Source organism: Rhagoletis pomonella, unplaced genomic scaffold (genome assembly GCF_013731165.1).
Source record: "Rhagoletis pomonella isolate Grant_MI unplaced genomic scaffold, Rhpom_1.0 Rhpom_scaffold_02596, whole genome shotgun sequence".
Lineage (NCBI taxonomy): Eukaryota > Metazoa > Arthropoda > Insecta > Diptera > Tephritidae > Rhagoletis > Rhagoletis pomonella.
This window is the reverse complement of record NW_023463365.1, coordinates 1-14,266: the sequence shown is the minus strand read 5'-3', so window position 1 is coordinate 14,266 and position 14,266 is coordinate 1. Positions and strand designations below refer to the sequence as shown.

Sequence of the window (14,266 nt, the reverse complement as noted above, 5' to 3'; positions counted from 1 at the left end):
TTTTTTTTTTTAAACTTAGCACTTGTAGTTCTGAGTGAGTCTATTTCTTTTTAGGAGGTGGGTCCGAACCCACGGCCAAACACGCGTGTCCTATATAAGGATTTTATTCGCTTGGCCCCACGTTGGGCGCCAGTAAGATTTAACCACTTAGTTTTGATTAAGATTCTTTATTTCCCTTGGATTACCAAGGGCAGCCGGTCTCAGCGGATGAGTGGAAATAACTGACTACATAAAAGCGACGCTAGCGTCTAAATACCTACACTCTTGCCCTAATTTCGGATACTGCACGTTATTAGCCGCGTGACTTCTGTACTTGCAATTGCTGGGCCAATTCCGCTTATTGTCTTGCATTTGTTTTGTTGTTGCCACGCGCAAGACTATAAGTGTCTCGTCGGCAAAATGGCCGTATGAGCTATTAAAGCAGTATTGAACTTTTGCTTGTTGTTACGTGCAAAGCTATAGACGCGCCGTCAGCAAATTCGGTGGGAGCGGTGTTTTGGCCGGATGCGTTATTAAAGCGGTATTGAACTTTTGCTTGTTATAACGTGCAAAGCTATAGACGCGCCGTCAGCAAATTCGGTCGAAGCGGTGTTTTGGCCGGATGAGTGGTTACCTGTGTTAACTTTCATACAGATATGCATTTGCCTAGCCACATAAGTATGTACACAAAGTCATTTATGAATAAACAATATAGTGTCAGTACATTTGTGCATGCAGGTATACGAAAATTTTTAGGGACAGAAATTGTTGTAAAAACACTCTTTGTTTTATTCCTTTTTGTGAAACAAGAGATGATGATGTAGTTATACTAAATAATGAATAAAGAGTAAAGCCGTGTAAATGAGTCTTGTGAGTTAGTTATGTAGTCGTGGGTTGGCTGTGGTTGGGGATGGGAGAGGTTGGCGTCAAATCTCAATACGATGGTAGGGCAGAGAGTGAGAGTACAAAAGAAGGCGGACAACACCAGAGACCTCCACTCTGAGGTATAATGTATTTATTTGTTTACGCATATTGTCTTTCGCATAGTATTTTTTTTTTGTTAGGATCAGCCTATGTATACATAGAGTTTCTCTTGGTTTCCAAATTTTTTTTTGCTGTTCATAGTCCGCCTGGTTTTACTATGCTAGTATAGAGAGTCCGTCCGTATGTAATCAATATAAGCTCAGTGCAAATTCTCTGGTTTTTTATGAATGAATGTTCTATTCGGTTTCGTTCCGTGAAGTACATGAAATACTTTTATATATGTACATACTAGGGTGGATTGCTAGGAGCAAGAACCCCGACATTCCCGAGCGACTAAGCCTGGATAACGGAAGCATGGACGCCCGCTCCGAGCTCCCTAGTGTCGGTCCATGAAAATATATACATATATAAATGGCGCCCAACGTGGGGCCCTCGACGTGATGTTTAAAATATTATGTTTGGAGCTTCCAATAATTGTTCTTTTTATACCCGAGCGCACTTGTGCACAAGGGTATTATAACTTTGTTCACATAACGGTTGTTTGTAACAGGCAAAACGAATCGAGATAGATATAGACAAATGTATACATAAATGATCAGGATGAAAAGAGAAATCGATTAAGCGGTGACTGTCTGTCCGTCCGTCCGTCTGTGCACACGATAACTCGAGTAAAAATTGAGATATCTTAACGAAACTGGGTATGTGCACTTCTTTCAGGCGTACGACGGATGGTATTGAAAATGGACAAAATCGGACAATAACCACACCTACCTCCCATATAACGGTAATTTTCAGAAATACCAAAACTGCGATATTTTAGTAACTACTGAAGATTATTCACTCGAAATTGATATTTACAATAAGTTTTAGACGAAAAATAAGAATATTATAAATTTTTGGAAAATGGGCGTAGCCACGCCCACTTATGTTTACATGTGTATATCTTGGTAACCGCTGCACCAAGTTCTTCCAAACTTGGCACAGTTGTTAACCTTGATATAACATACGAAATGGCTGAAAATTTTTAAAATCGGACAATAAACACGCCCACATCAAAATGGGCGTGGCACCGCCCACTTATGATCACATAAATGTATCTCGGTAACCGTTTTACCAATTTGTACCAAACTCGGTGTGGTTATTGTGCTTGCCACATAGAAGCAAAACGTTGAAAATTATCGAAATCGAACTAAAATTACGGCCGCTTTTCATATAACGGTAAATTTAAGAAATGCTTGAAACTTCAATATTTTGAAATTTAAGGACGCTAATTTACTCAAAATTGATACACCCCGGCTTACCATCTAGCGGTAGCTTTCGGAAAGGTGAAAAAACATATATTTAATACTTGCGCCGGGTATTTAATGTTCGGCTCCGCCCGAACTTAGACTTTCTTACTTGTTCAATGCTAGTTTTGATGAGCGCGGAATCAGTTTGGATGCGTTTGGTCGTCCATCTAACCTACTCGCAAAAGTTAGCAAATCTCGTCCTCAAGTACCTTCTGGTTTTAAGCATTCTTGGAATAGGGTGTATTTATGTTTTATGAGTACATTCTACCAGTTAGTATGCCTGAATTATTTGTAGGAGTTCTCATTTACCCTTTTCACATTCCTTAATGCGTTTATGGGTTAATGCTTGAATGTTAAATAGTAAATGAGATATAATTAGAATTTGCATCAGCTGCCTTTTAATCTTCTAGTGTGCGTTTACAAATTTATATAAAAAAAAAAAACATTTTATGCACCCCACGACTTACATCAACTTACAAGACTTAGTAAACATATTCAGATTATAGAAACATACATTTTTTTGTAGATTCTTTAAACAAAGAAGAATAAAAACTTCCGTAGAACTGCATCATTTTTTCAGTGAGTTGTGAGGAAAGCCAAATTGTCAGTACGCCATACTGAAGAAAATTGAGCTAATCTCGCTGCTCCTGGTGACACCTGTGCCATTTGCAACGAGGAAACCACAAACTTCAATTTTATGTCTACGCCTTGTATGCACGGTTTTCACCGATCGTGTCTAACGATATGGCTAACCGACAACGTTTCTTGTCCTTTGTGCCGTAGAACTATTGAGACTCAGTCCCTGAGAAAGTTCTCCGAACACGAACTTCGACCAGGTATGGAGAATGCATCTTCTCAAGGTGCAGTACCCAGAAATAACAACTCGAACGCAGGAGGTCGTATAACACGATCTAGGGCTGCAAATAGTAATCCACCTGATAGGTCTATACAAGACGATACTCGTTCACCGCCTAATATGTGTCGCCGTCGCAATTACAATTGCGAGGCTATTTCAATGCTCTTTGTCAAAACGCTCACGTACTTTTCGAAGGAAAAGCAAAAAACTGGTATTGAAGATATCATCATTCAGTGTAAGCTCTGGATTGGTTCGATTTATGTGATGCGTTAAAGAGCCATTTTAAGGATGTTAGAACAGATTACGATATTAAGGAAAGGATACAAAATAGGAAACAGAAACTTGGAGAAAGATTTGAACAGTTTTTAGAAGCTGTTATGACCTTGAGTGATAGTTTAAGAGTACCAATGTCAGAACAAGAGCTAGTGGAAACACTTATTCGTAACTTGCTTCCGAATATACGCTTGGAGTTACTTCACTTAGATATAACATCAATTACGGCGCGCCTGTAGGCGACGCGAAAATTTTTTCGAAACAGTTAAAAGTAGTCTTTAGAGACCGCAAATTCCGCAAAAACGACAAATAGCTGAAGTACTGCAAGCCAATCGAAGTGCAAGTTTGGATATTGACTCGATTGATCCAGTAGAAGCGTCAAGCGTAGAAGCGATTGGGAAGAAATGTTGGAACTGCGATTTACCGGCCATAAATAGTTATAAGCAATGCCTTGAACCTCGTAGAGTATTCTGCTATGGATGTGGTTTACTTGCGTTCTTCTTACCAAACTGCCCGAATTGTAATGATCCGAAAAACAAACTAAGGGGTGTCTACAATGCCCCAGCAGGCATCCCAAACCGACCTCGAATTAAAACCTCCGACAAAGATACTTAAAAATACTAATAATAAGACACCATCAGATATACCAGTATACCTGATTCGTTCACTTCAACGCCGTTTAAAAGATTATGAATTGAAGCGACAGGAAATATTTTATTTAGATGTGCTAACGCTACCTTGTGAAAATGTTCCTGATATAGACCTGAACTCACCCGAATTCGACACTGCAGAATTCTCGGAGCTGAGAGAAAAACTAAAGCACGAAGAATATCGCTTTCCCGACTTTAAGGTGGTGGATAAATATATTTATCATCGCTCTGAGTTTTACAGTGGGAATGAAGAACAGCAAGAAGCCGCATGGAAGCTTGTTGTGCCAAAAGGATTGCGGGATTAAGTTTTGTTTAACGCACATAACGTGGACACAGCTGCTCATGGTGGAGTCGCTAAAACCGTAGAGAGAATTAGAAGTTTTTTCTATTGGCCAGTTATTTACCGCTCAGTTAGGGATTATGTTTCAGGTTGTGAGATTTGTAAGACTACAAAACACACCACCGAAGTGCTCAGACCTCCCATGGGGGGGCTTACACCAACGGAACGAATATTTCTAAGGCTTTACGTAGGTCTAATTTGGTCATTTCCCCGATCCGAAAGCGGCCATATCGGTATTTTAATTGTGCTCGATCACATGTCGATGTTCACCTTCTTATGTCCATTGAATAAGTTTACCACCTTACCTATAACTAACTACTTAAAACAACAGGTGTTCGATACATTCGGTGTTCCTGAATTCATCGTCAGCAACAACGGTAGCCAGTTTCGTTCGCACGAATTCGTAGGTTTCCTTAAGAGATAGAGCGAATTTACACGATGACTATTCACCCTGGGTGGAAAGTCATGCGTGTCGAGCTTGTAGGCAAGAAGTGTAGCGAAGTCAGCCGGGTAGGCAAGCACGCACGGTGAGCAAAATCAAAGGATTTTTTTGACGTTTCGCTTTTATCGAGTTCACTTTTTCATATTTTTGCTTTGAGTTCGCGATTCGCTCCGCTTTAAAAATGAGGACGAAAGAGTTGAACAAAGAAAATTTGACGCTGAAATGTCAAAAAAATGCAAGAAACGCCGCAAAGAAAAAGTCATCGTGTAAATGCACGAGGATTTTCGAAGAATTTTTTAAAAGGGAACGTGCAAAAAACGAGGGATGAAAAGTCGTCGTGTAAATTGGCTCATATGGGGTTAAGCATATTTATACGGCGATATATTCACCACAGAGCAATAGCTCAGTGCGGGCTAATCGCTCAATCAATGCTGCACTTCGTGCGTATGTCAAGAACGACCAGCGCGAGAGGGATCTGCACCGGAGCAGTATTAATTGTGGTTTGAGGAACTCTATCCACCAAACCACCAACCAGTCCCCGTATTTTGTTGTATTCGGTCAGAACATGATAACGCATGGAAACGACTACCAGTTACTACGAAATATCAACATGATAAATGATGGTAAAGTTGAAAGTCAAGCCAGTAGGCATGACAACTTAGCCCTTGTGAGAGATTCGGTACGTGAAAATATTCGAAAAGCATATGAAAGGAATTCCAAGAGATACAATTTACATTCTCGACCTGTCACGTTCAATATTGGTAAGAAAGTTTTGCGTCGGAATTTCACCTTGAGTAAAGCTTCAGAGAAATTTAACAGCAAGTTAGCAAAAACGTTTTTGAAAGCCAGAGTTCCAGAAGAAGTAGGAAGATCTTGCTACGTGCTAGAGGATATGTCAGGTAAATCATTAGGAACGTTTCACGCAAAAGATATGCAGCCACTTAGATAAATCCTACCGTATCGCCATTTTACAGCTTTTAAAGACGCTGTATCATTACAACATCTTTAAAACCTGGTTTGTGATGGCTGGTGACGTACTAGACCCTGGAATATTGACATGTGTACTCCTTTAATATGTTTGGAAAACCCTTACTCCAACACCGGGAATGATTTCAGAAATATATATATATTTTCCACTTGATAAACTGTCTCAAACCACCACAGTTATTAAAGTAATTAGCAAACATTTTTTTTTACGTTACCCAACACTGCCTAAACCCCTGTCAGAACTACTGGGAAGATAGAGAAGTAGAAGTGTCATTGTTTGGCATGATTATTGCCTCGGCCATTTGCTCTAAGAATCTACAGCGAGCCACAAGTGGGAAACTTGCCCAAAAATTGGTGAGTAAGTGAATCAGAATTTTCCTATTCAATCGCGATAAGTTTTCATTAAATTATATCATTAGTCAACTGCTCTAAGCGCTGGCAGGGCGATAGTGTTATACTCTTTCCAAAATTATTATTTTTTTTTTAAGAAATACAACTTTTTCCGTTTCCACGTGCTTGAGGCACAATCGGGCGGATTTCCAGAGGAAATCATATCCATTATCCACCGAAACTTATTCCGTTGTACATCCTTTAGTCTAACAGAAATAAAGGCTACCAAACTTTGTAGTCATAAGGTATGTAAGTCGGTGCTCTTCATAATTAAAAGTTCCAGGTTCTAAGTTTTACTACAATCCTTAGGTGATCAGGTCCCCCTCCACGTGGACCTCACAGTAGGGAGAGGATTCCTCAAAAATTCGTCCCACCAGCGATACCATATTTTCCCCTGTATTGTATGTGAAGATTGACCAACAGACGAGTATAAAATCTTACATACATAGATTATTTCTCGCGCGAACAAATTCTTTGGTACAAGTTCTACTGGAAAACGAAGAAAAAAGGGATTTCACCCGCGTAACAGCTTTCCCTCGGCTCTCCTAGGACAGACAACCCCCTCGCGGTCCTATTATGCGAACGCATGAAAATTTCTTAAAGTGGCGTAAAATATATACTATTTATACACGAATGCATATGTACGCAAAGCTAACTTCCTGAACTAGCGCCTGGCATTTTGTAAAGAGGAAAAAAAGAGGAAAATCTCAAAAGAGCTTTGCTTAACTACGTAAAAAAATGCATGAAGGCGATACTTATTTCCTACATTTCCTTCCTTTAAACACTAACTTGTTATCCCTTTAGAGTTTTATTCATGTTTTTGAATCATATCCAAAGTTTTCTATTCTAATTTTTTTTTCTGATTTACATTTGCAAGAAGACCTACAAATGCACTTTTGCATATGAATTAGTTTAGAACCTAAGTTGTAATCACCGTAGTCTAAGCCAGCGATAATTTCGTATATATGCATATTAATCACCAATAACAAACAAAAACAAAAAAAGAACTACAAGCTGTTGCGCAAATATCGGTGGAGCACCCTCTATAAATGTGAGTACTTAATCAAAAATTTGTACATAATCTCCTAGTGTTAAGATACAAAAATATTGATTAATTGAACGAATGGTTTGGTTGCTTACATATTTTTTTGTTGCTATGCTGAATTGCCATTTCTTTCGTTCGTCATTGCATTTTAATATACAAGTAAGATTTAACCACTTAGTTATGATTAAGATTCTCCGGTCTCCGGTCTCAGCGGATGAGTTGAAATAACTGATTACATAAAAGCGACGCTAGCGTCTAAATACCTACACTCTTGCCCTAATTTCAGTTACTGCACATTATTAGCCGCGTGACTTCTGCACTTGCAATTGCTGGGCCAATTCCGCTTATTGTCTTGCATTTGTTTTGTTGTTGCCACGCGCAAGACTATAAGTGTCTCGTCGGCAGAATGGCCGTATGAGTTATTAAAGCAGTATTGAACTTTTGCTTGTTGTTACGTGCAAAGCTATAGACGCGCCGTCAGCAAATTCGGTGGGAGCGGTGTTTTGGCCGGATGCGTTATAGAAGCGGTATTGAACTTTTGCTTGTTGTTACGTGCAAAGCTATAGACGCGCCGTCAGCAAATTCGGTCGAAGCGGTGTTTTGGCCGGATGAGTGGTTACCTGTGTTAACTACTCCCCCTCTTGAAGTGAAAGCGTCCGCGGTTTCCTTTATGATATTCTTCAGTACTACCATATTTCTTTGCCGTCTCCTCAGAAATATTGTTATGCTTGTAGCTATGGCTAATAGGATTAAGAGCAAGGCGCTTCCTGATTGTATTGAGCGAGTATCAATAAGATTCCGTAGGTGTGCTATGTGCTTAAGGTTTTTCATATTAATTCTTTGTAGGTGTTGAAGTGATAATAACTCGATATGTTCGGTGAAGTTAAAGTGCTGTGTGGGTACCGCTTCGGGATGTGAACGCATTACTTCATTCCAGTTGTTATAAGTGGTGGTGTTTATTGTAATATCGCCTTTGAATGTTATCAAAAAAGTTCCTCTAGTCAATCTTGTCAAATTTTCGTTTTGTATTATCGCGGGCTGGTCATTAATTAAAATTATGCCGTCGTCGATCTCCTCAATTGCGGGCACGTGATCGGCAGATTTGGATTTGCATTTTGCGGAATGTTGGTTAAGAAGTTGTCGTACACAGGGACTTTCTTTCAAGGGTCGGCAGAAGTTTGCTGTTATGGCTTCTCTACAATTATAAAGGGGGATGTATTCTCCGTTGCATTCAGCTATAACATTTGTTTCCAAATTCTTCCATTTTGGATAACGGTTAGTAACTTTACGTTATTACAAATCCTAGCTATTTTTGGGTATTTAATAATGAAATAAATAAACTGTGAATTCTGAAATATCTTAAATTTAGAAACATAAAGTATGTCAGTTATACTGGTATTTGTAGAGAGCTCAGCAGCTAATTTATTGTTTATTTCCATGCCATTAAGCAGAATGGGGTTAATAACATTTACTTTTGCCAGAGCTACTGATGTTATAATGGTTTCTAACTCCATTATCACTGCTCTATTTCTAGTACTGACTAAAGAAAAGAGATTTCCCGTGTCGATCTGCGTCCGTTTTGCCTGTGCTAAAAGTTTATTAACTGTCACTGTCAGTTCGTTAATTTTCCCTCGTGTAACTGAATTAATCATTGCCTGCTGTTCATTTGCTTCTATTAGGGCTTCGGCTCTGGTCTCAATTGTTTAGAAGTCATCAAAGTCTGGGGTGCCGGTTATGTACTTTAATGCAGTCCCTAAGATATTAATGCCTCGGGCATGCCGGTGATGTATTCTTACCGCGTCTAGTAGTTTTAATATTTCGTTAGCGTCGTTTCGGAGAAGTTGCCTGGCGTGAGAAAGGGGAAATTGCTCCAATATTGCGTCCGTCCCTTCCGCTATCGCTTCGAATTCTGTCAAGTTTGTCTTGTGGAGTAGAAACTCATAGTGTTCGTGGAGGATCACTTTCCCTGTTGTTATTGGGATGTAGTTGGAGCTGGTATAATTGAATATCCTCGCATTGGCCCAATGATCTATTGTCAAGAGCAGAGTTACCCTAAGAAGGAAGGAAAAATTTCAGTGTTTTAAGTTGGTTTTGTGAACTTTACGTCCGTCGATTAAAACAAAGGTACCTAAATCGCTCTGGACTGTTTTTTCGGTGTAAAGTTTAGTGAATTTGTTTCCTATTCTCTTATTCGTCTTCACAAAAACCTTTTCCCCTGGTTTATATTGTCTTGTTCGTCTCTTTATATTGTGTCTTTTTAAGTCATTTTGTTGGGTTTGTATAAGTCTATTCTTTATTTCGTTAACCAGTTCGTCTGGCGCTGCATGGATGATATCTATAGGTTTCCTGTTTGTCACGGAATGGACGGTGCGGTTGTACTTAGCCGTTGCTAGCAGAATTAATTCGACCGTGTCGGAAATGCAAGTGTCGAGCTTTTGGTAGCGTGCAATTTCCGTAAGTGTACTGTGGAACCTCTCCACCTGGCCGTTCGTCGTACTGTGAGCCGGTGGCGTGGTGTAGATGGTGACTCCGATGTGGTTTTTTAAGATTGCTCTAATAGGTTCTGAATTCAGTGACCTCTCGTTATCGCAAACCAGAAATTTAGTGTTTTTGTAAAAGTTGAGGAGTTCGTAGATTGGTTCCTTAATATCCACTATGGCTCTGGATTTTATTGGAAAAACCATTGCAAATTTTGAGAAATTATCTATTGTTGTGAGAAAATGTTTTTTGTCTGTTGAATAAATGTCAACGTGAAGGATTTCCCCTGGGTATGAAGGTATGGGGGTTGATCCTATTTCGGGGTTTGGGGGACGTCGTTGGTATTTTGCTTCATGACATATTTTGCAATTTGAAACTAGTTCTTTTAGGATTTTCCTTAAGCCAGGAAAGTAGTAATTTTCCAGGACTTGCTGCTCATTTTCGCGACAGGATCTATGTGCACGATTATGTTCGCTTTGGAGGATTTCTCTTTTTGGTCCTCCATATTAAAAACGTCGATAACCTGCTTTGTAGTGTGGCGGAACTTTACCCCTGGAAAAGATGTGGTAAGCTCGTTTTGGATTAGTGCCAAAGTAGAGAGTTCGCATAGCAGCCCGTTAACAACATTCGGATTTACACATTGTTTCATGGCTTTCAATAAATCTTGTAGGTTACTAAAAGATATTCGATGCCTCACTCGTGCCTTAAAAAGAATTGACGTGCTAACCGGTAATTTGCTGCCCTCTAATCTGAGTTTGGAAACAATTAATGGGGTTTTTTACTGTAGGTATTGCTTGAGTTAGTGACAATTCGCTGTTGGTGGCCATATTTCCTGTGTCCACCTCGTTGTCCAGTGTATTTATGTGTTGCCGGGAAAGTGCATCGGCGACAAAGTTTTCTTTACCTGGTTTGTAGTGGAACTTTGGTGAGTACTCTTCAACAAAAGCGCGCCACCTTTTCATCTTTGCATTTGGGTTTTTGTCGGACAAAGCGAAGGTGAGCAGTTGGTGATCTGTATAGATGTTCAAGTGTTTTACGCCGTATAGGTAGTTACGAATCCATACAATCGCCAGGAGCTCTCTTTCATTGGTCGCATAGATTTCCTCTGTCTTAGACAGAGTTCCCGAGATCATAGTGATAGGTCTGCCGTTTTGTGACAAAACAGCGCCTATGGCATGTGAAGAGGCGTCCGTTGTCAAGTCAAAGGGCTGCTTGTAGTCTGGGTAAAGGAGCAGTACATCCTCTGATGCAAGAATCCTTTTAATTATACCAAAGGCGTTAAGTGCTTCTTCGTCTAATGTTATTTCTATTTTCCGGGATTGGTTAGCACCGATATTTCCATTTTCCCCACGTAGGTATTTTGTTAGGGGCTTTGTAATCGCAGCGTAGTCCTTTACGAATCGTCTGTAATAGCCAGCCAACCCCAAGAATGATCGTAAGGCTCTTAATGATTTGGGGACAGCGAAGTCCAAAATATCCCTCACTTTATCGGGGCATGTCTTGATACCCTCTTTGGATACTGTAAAGTCCAAAAACTCGACACTTGCTTGAAAGAATTTGGACTTGTCGGCGGACACCCGCATATTAGCGGCGTAAAGTTTTTGTAGTACCAGGTCTATGTTCTTTAAATGTTGCTCAGCGATTTCTGAAAAAATTATGACGTCGTCCACATAGACGTGGCATATTTTACCGATTTCCTCTCTTGATACGTCATCAATGGCTCTCTGAAAAATGCTGGGAGCATTTTTTAGGCCAAAGGGAAGCCTACAGAATTCGTACTTGCCGTTATTGACCGAAAATGCCTTGAGGTCTATTGTTGAAAAGAACCTGGCATTTCCAATGCTAGCCAAAATTACAGAAGTGTCCGGAATCGGGTACTTGTCACTCACTGTTTTGTTGTTCAGTTTTCGAAAGTCAATCACGAGTCTGGACTTCCTATTACCGTCCTCATCGACGCCCTTCTTACTTACAACCCAAATCGGATTATTATAAGGAGAGCGGGATGGTCTTATTATACCGTCACGCAAGAGATTCGAAATCTCCTTATTGACAAACTCGGCTGAAGCTATGGGGTATGGGTAGCTCCTTGAGTAAACTGGAAGGTCATCGGTGGTCCTTATTGTTCCTAAAATATTGGTGTTATAGGGTAAAGCTTCGTTGGGGTCCGCGAAAACTTTAGCATGTTGTTGCAATAGCGCGGAAATATCCAACTTGCTCACGTTCGTTTCTATTAATTTATTAACATCCGGGCAATAGTGATGGAAGAGTTTTTCCCGTCCACCGTCATAACTAAGAAGTCCACTTTTGCAGTCTATTTTACCGTTTACTTCCGTTAATAGGTCAAAACCTATGATACCGTCGAAGGTGTCTAAGCTGGGTAGGATAAAAAATCTGGTATTTTTATTAAAAATGTTGATTATACAATACTTGTCAATTCTAGTGGTGCCATGGATAGATTTGACTGTAAAGGTGCGGTTTGCGGGTTTGACTCCCCTTAGGTCGCTGAGTTGTTTTATGTAGCTCTTCGAAGCCCCAGTGTCAATAAGGAATTTTATACCTCTTCCCCCGATTGTTCGCTCGATATAGGGCAAGAGGTATTTTGTCCTTAAAAATTCACATCGTCATTTGTTTCGTCTTCGCCTTGGTATTCAACTTGGTTACATCCTTCGTAACCCTCGCTCTGGTAATAATTGTCGTAACTGGCATTATTCCAATATTCTCCCTCAGGATCGTCCTGCTCCTGAGTAAGGTTATTTATCCTTTGAACTTTTTGTAATGCCTTCTGGTCGCTCCCGTGCGGTCTTTTCTCTGGCCGTTCCCTGCTGAGGGGGGTGGTGTTTCGTTTAGACAAGTCACTCGGGTTGCCAATATTTGGATTAGGAGCCCTTGGATAGGTTCCTTGATGGAACCTCCCATTATTACCATTTACTGGTTGAGGTTTGTTCTGTCTGAACCTTGAGAGCGATGGGTCTACATCCATTGGTACGGCCCTTTGTGTCTGATTTTGTCGTTGTTGGTCAGGTTGGATCGCTCGCTACTGTGGTAAATACGGATACTGCCTGGGATTCTAAATTGATTGCCTGTTAAAGGACTGGGCAAACATGGACCTAGCTTGGTTTGATTCAAGCTCCTGTGCTAAAGCCTAAGCGGAGGGAAGATCGTTAAGTCTGGAAGAAAATAGTATGTCGCATAAAGGACGATTGAGCCCCGAAATAAAAACACGGAGAGCGTCCTCGCGGTATTTACTATTGAGAGATTCTATTAGGGTGGTATTTCCACCGTGAGTCATGATCGTCTTGTTTATTATTAGGGTCAGCTTCCTTTCGACCTCATCGTAAATCCCTACCACTGATAATTTACCCTGTCTTAAGGTGGATAGCTCTTGCTCAATTAGGTGGATAGGCCTTTTATCGGCATATGCAAAATCTAACCGTGAAATAATTGCCTTAAAATTTAGGACTGTGTTGAAGGATGAAAGCACACTATCTGCCGCCCCTACTACTTTATTTCTTATGATGCCTAGTGCCTGGTAGTGTTTGGAACTACCTTGGAATCCCTCGAATACCTTATACGCAGTGTGAGCTGCTTGCCGCCATGAGACATAACGGATAGGATCACCCTTGAATTCCGGCATGGTCTTTACCAGGTCTAAGGATTCGTCACACAATACATTTGGTTCAATTGTAACCGGCTCATACTGAACCACTTGAGTTGGGGTCTCGATTCTAGCTAATCTATTTGTAAGTTCGTCTATACGGGTCTAAAATTCCTGTCTGGAATGCTCGGTTGCCGTACGGATTGCAGTATTTAGAAGGGCTTGGAGAGTCTGGGCGTCCATCGACATTGTTCTGGTTTTAGGAAATCTCCGATTCAAACACTACTTTTTTCTAAAATCTCGAATAGGATTTCTCAGATTTATCTAATTGATTTTAAACTTTTATTAATATAGTTAGCTGCTAAACTTTCTACTTACATTAATATTTTCATGTCAATATCTTGTGTGCTCCTTGATCGCTGTATTTAATATCTTGTGTACTTCTTGATCGCTGTATTGGTGGTTGTTAATATATCATCGTTATAATATCTTGTGTGATCCTTGATCGCTGTATTGATGGTTGGTAATATATCATTAGTGTCTCCCTGATCGTTGTAATATCTTGTGTGATCCTTGGTCGCTGTATTGATGGTTGCTAATATATCATTAGTGTCTCCCTGATCGTTATAATATCTTGTGTAATCCCTGATCGTTGTAATATCTTGTGTGATCCTTGATCGCTGTATTGATGGTTGATATAATATCATTAGTGTCTCCCTGATCGCTGTAATATCTTGTGTGATCCTTGGTGATCGCTGTGTTGATGGTTGTTACACTTCAATGATGAAATTTTTTTAAACTTAATTGTGATCCTTGAGATCGCTGTATTGATGGTTGTTACACTTCAATGGTGAATTTTTTAAACTTAATTGTGATCTTGAGATCGCTGTGTTGATGGTTGTTACACTTCAATGGTATTTTTTTTTAAACTTAATTGTTATTTTTAATTTTTTTTTTT

At 40.0% G+C, this 14,266-nt stretch overlaps 1 protein-coding gene across 1 annotated transcript; it reads right to left on the bottom strand.

Annotated features, from left to right (window-relative positions):
- Positions 1-420: 420 nt before the first annotated feature.
- LOC118754872 lies at positions 421-8,480 on the bottom strand. Its single transcript, XM_036489746.1, has 2 exons — positions 7,856-8,480; positions 421-613 (listed from the first exon to the last, which is right to left on the bottom strand). The coding sequence occupies exons 1-2, from the start codon at positions 8,157-8,159 to the stop codon at positions 513-515; spliced, it is 405 nt and encodes a 134-aa protein (XP_036345639.1). The 5' UTR covers positions 8,160-8,480; the 3' UTR covers positions 421-512.
- Positions 8,481-14,266: the final 5,786 nt, after the last annotated feature.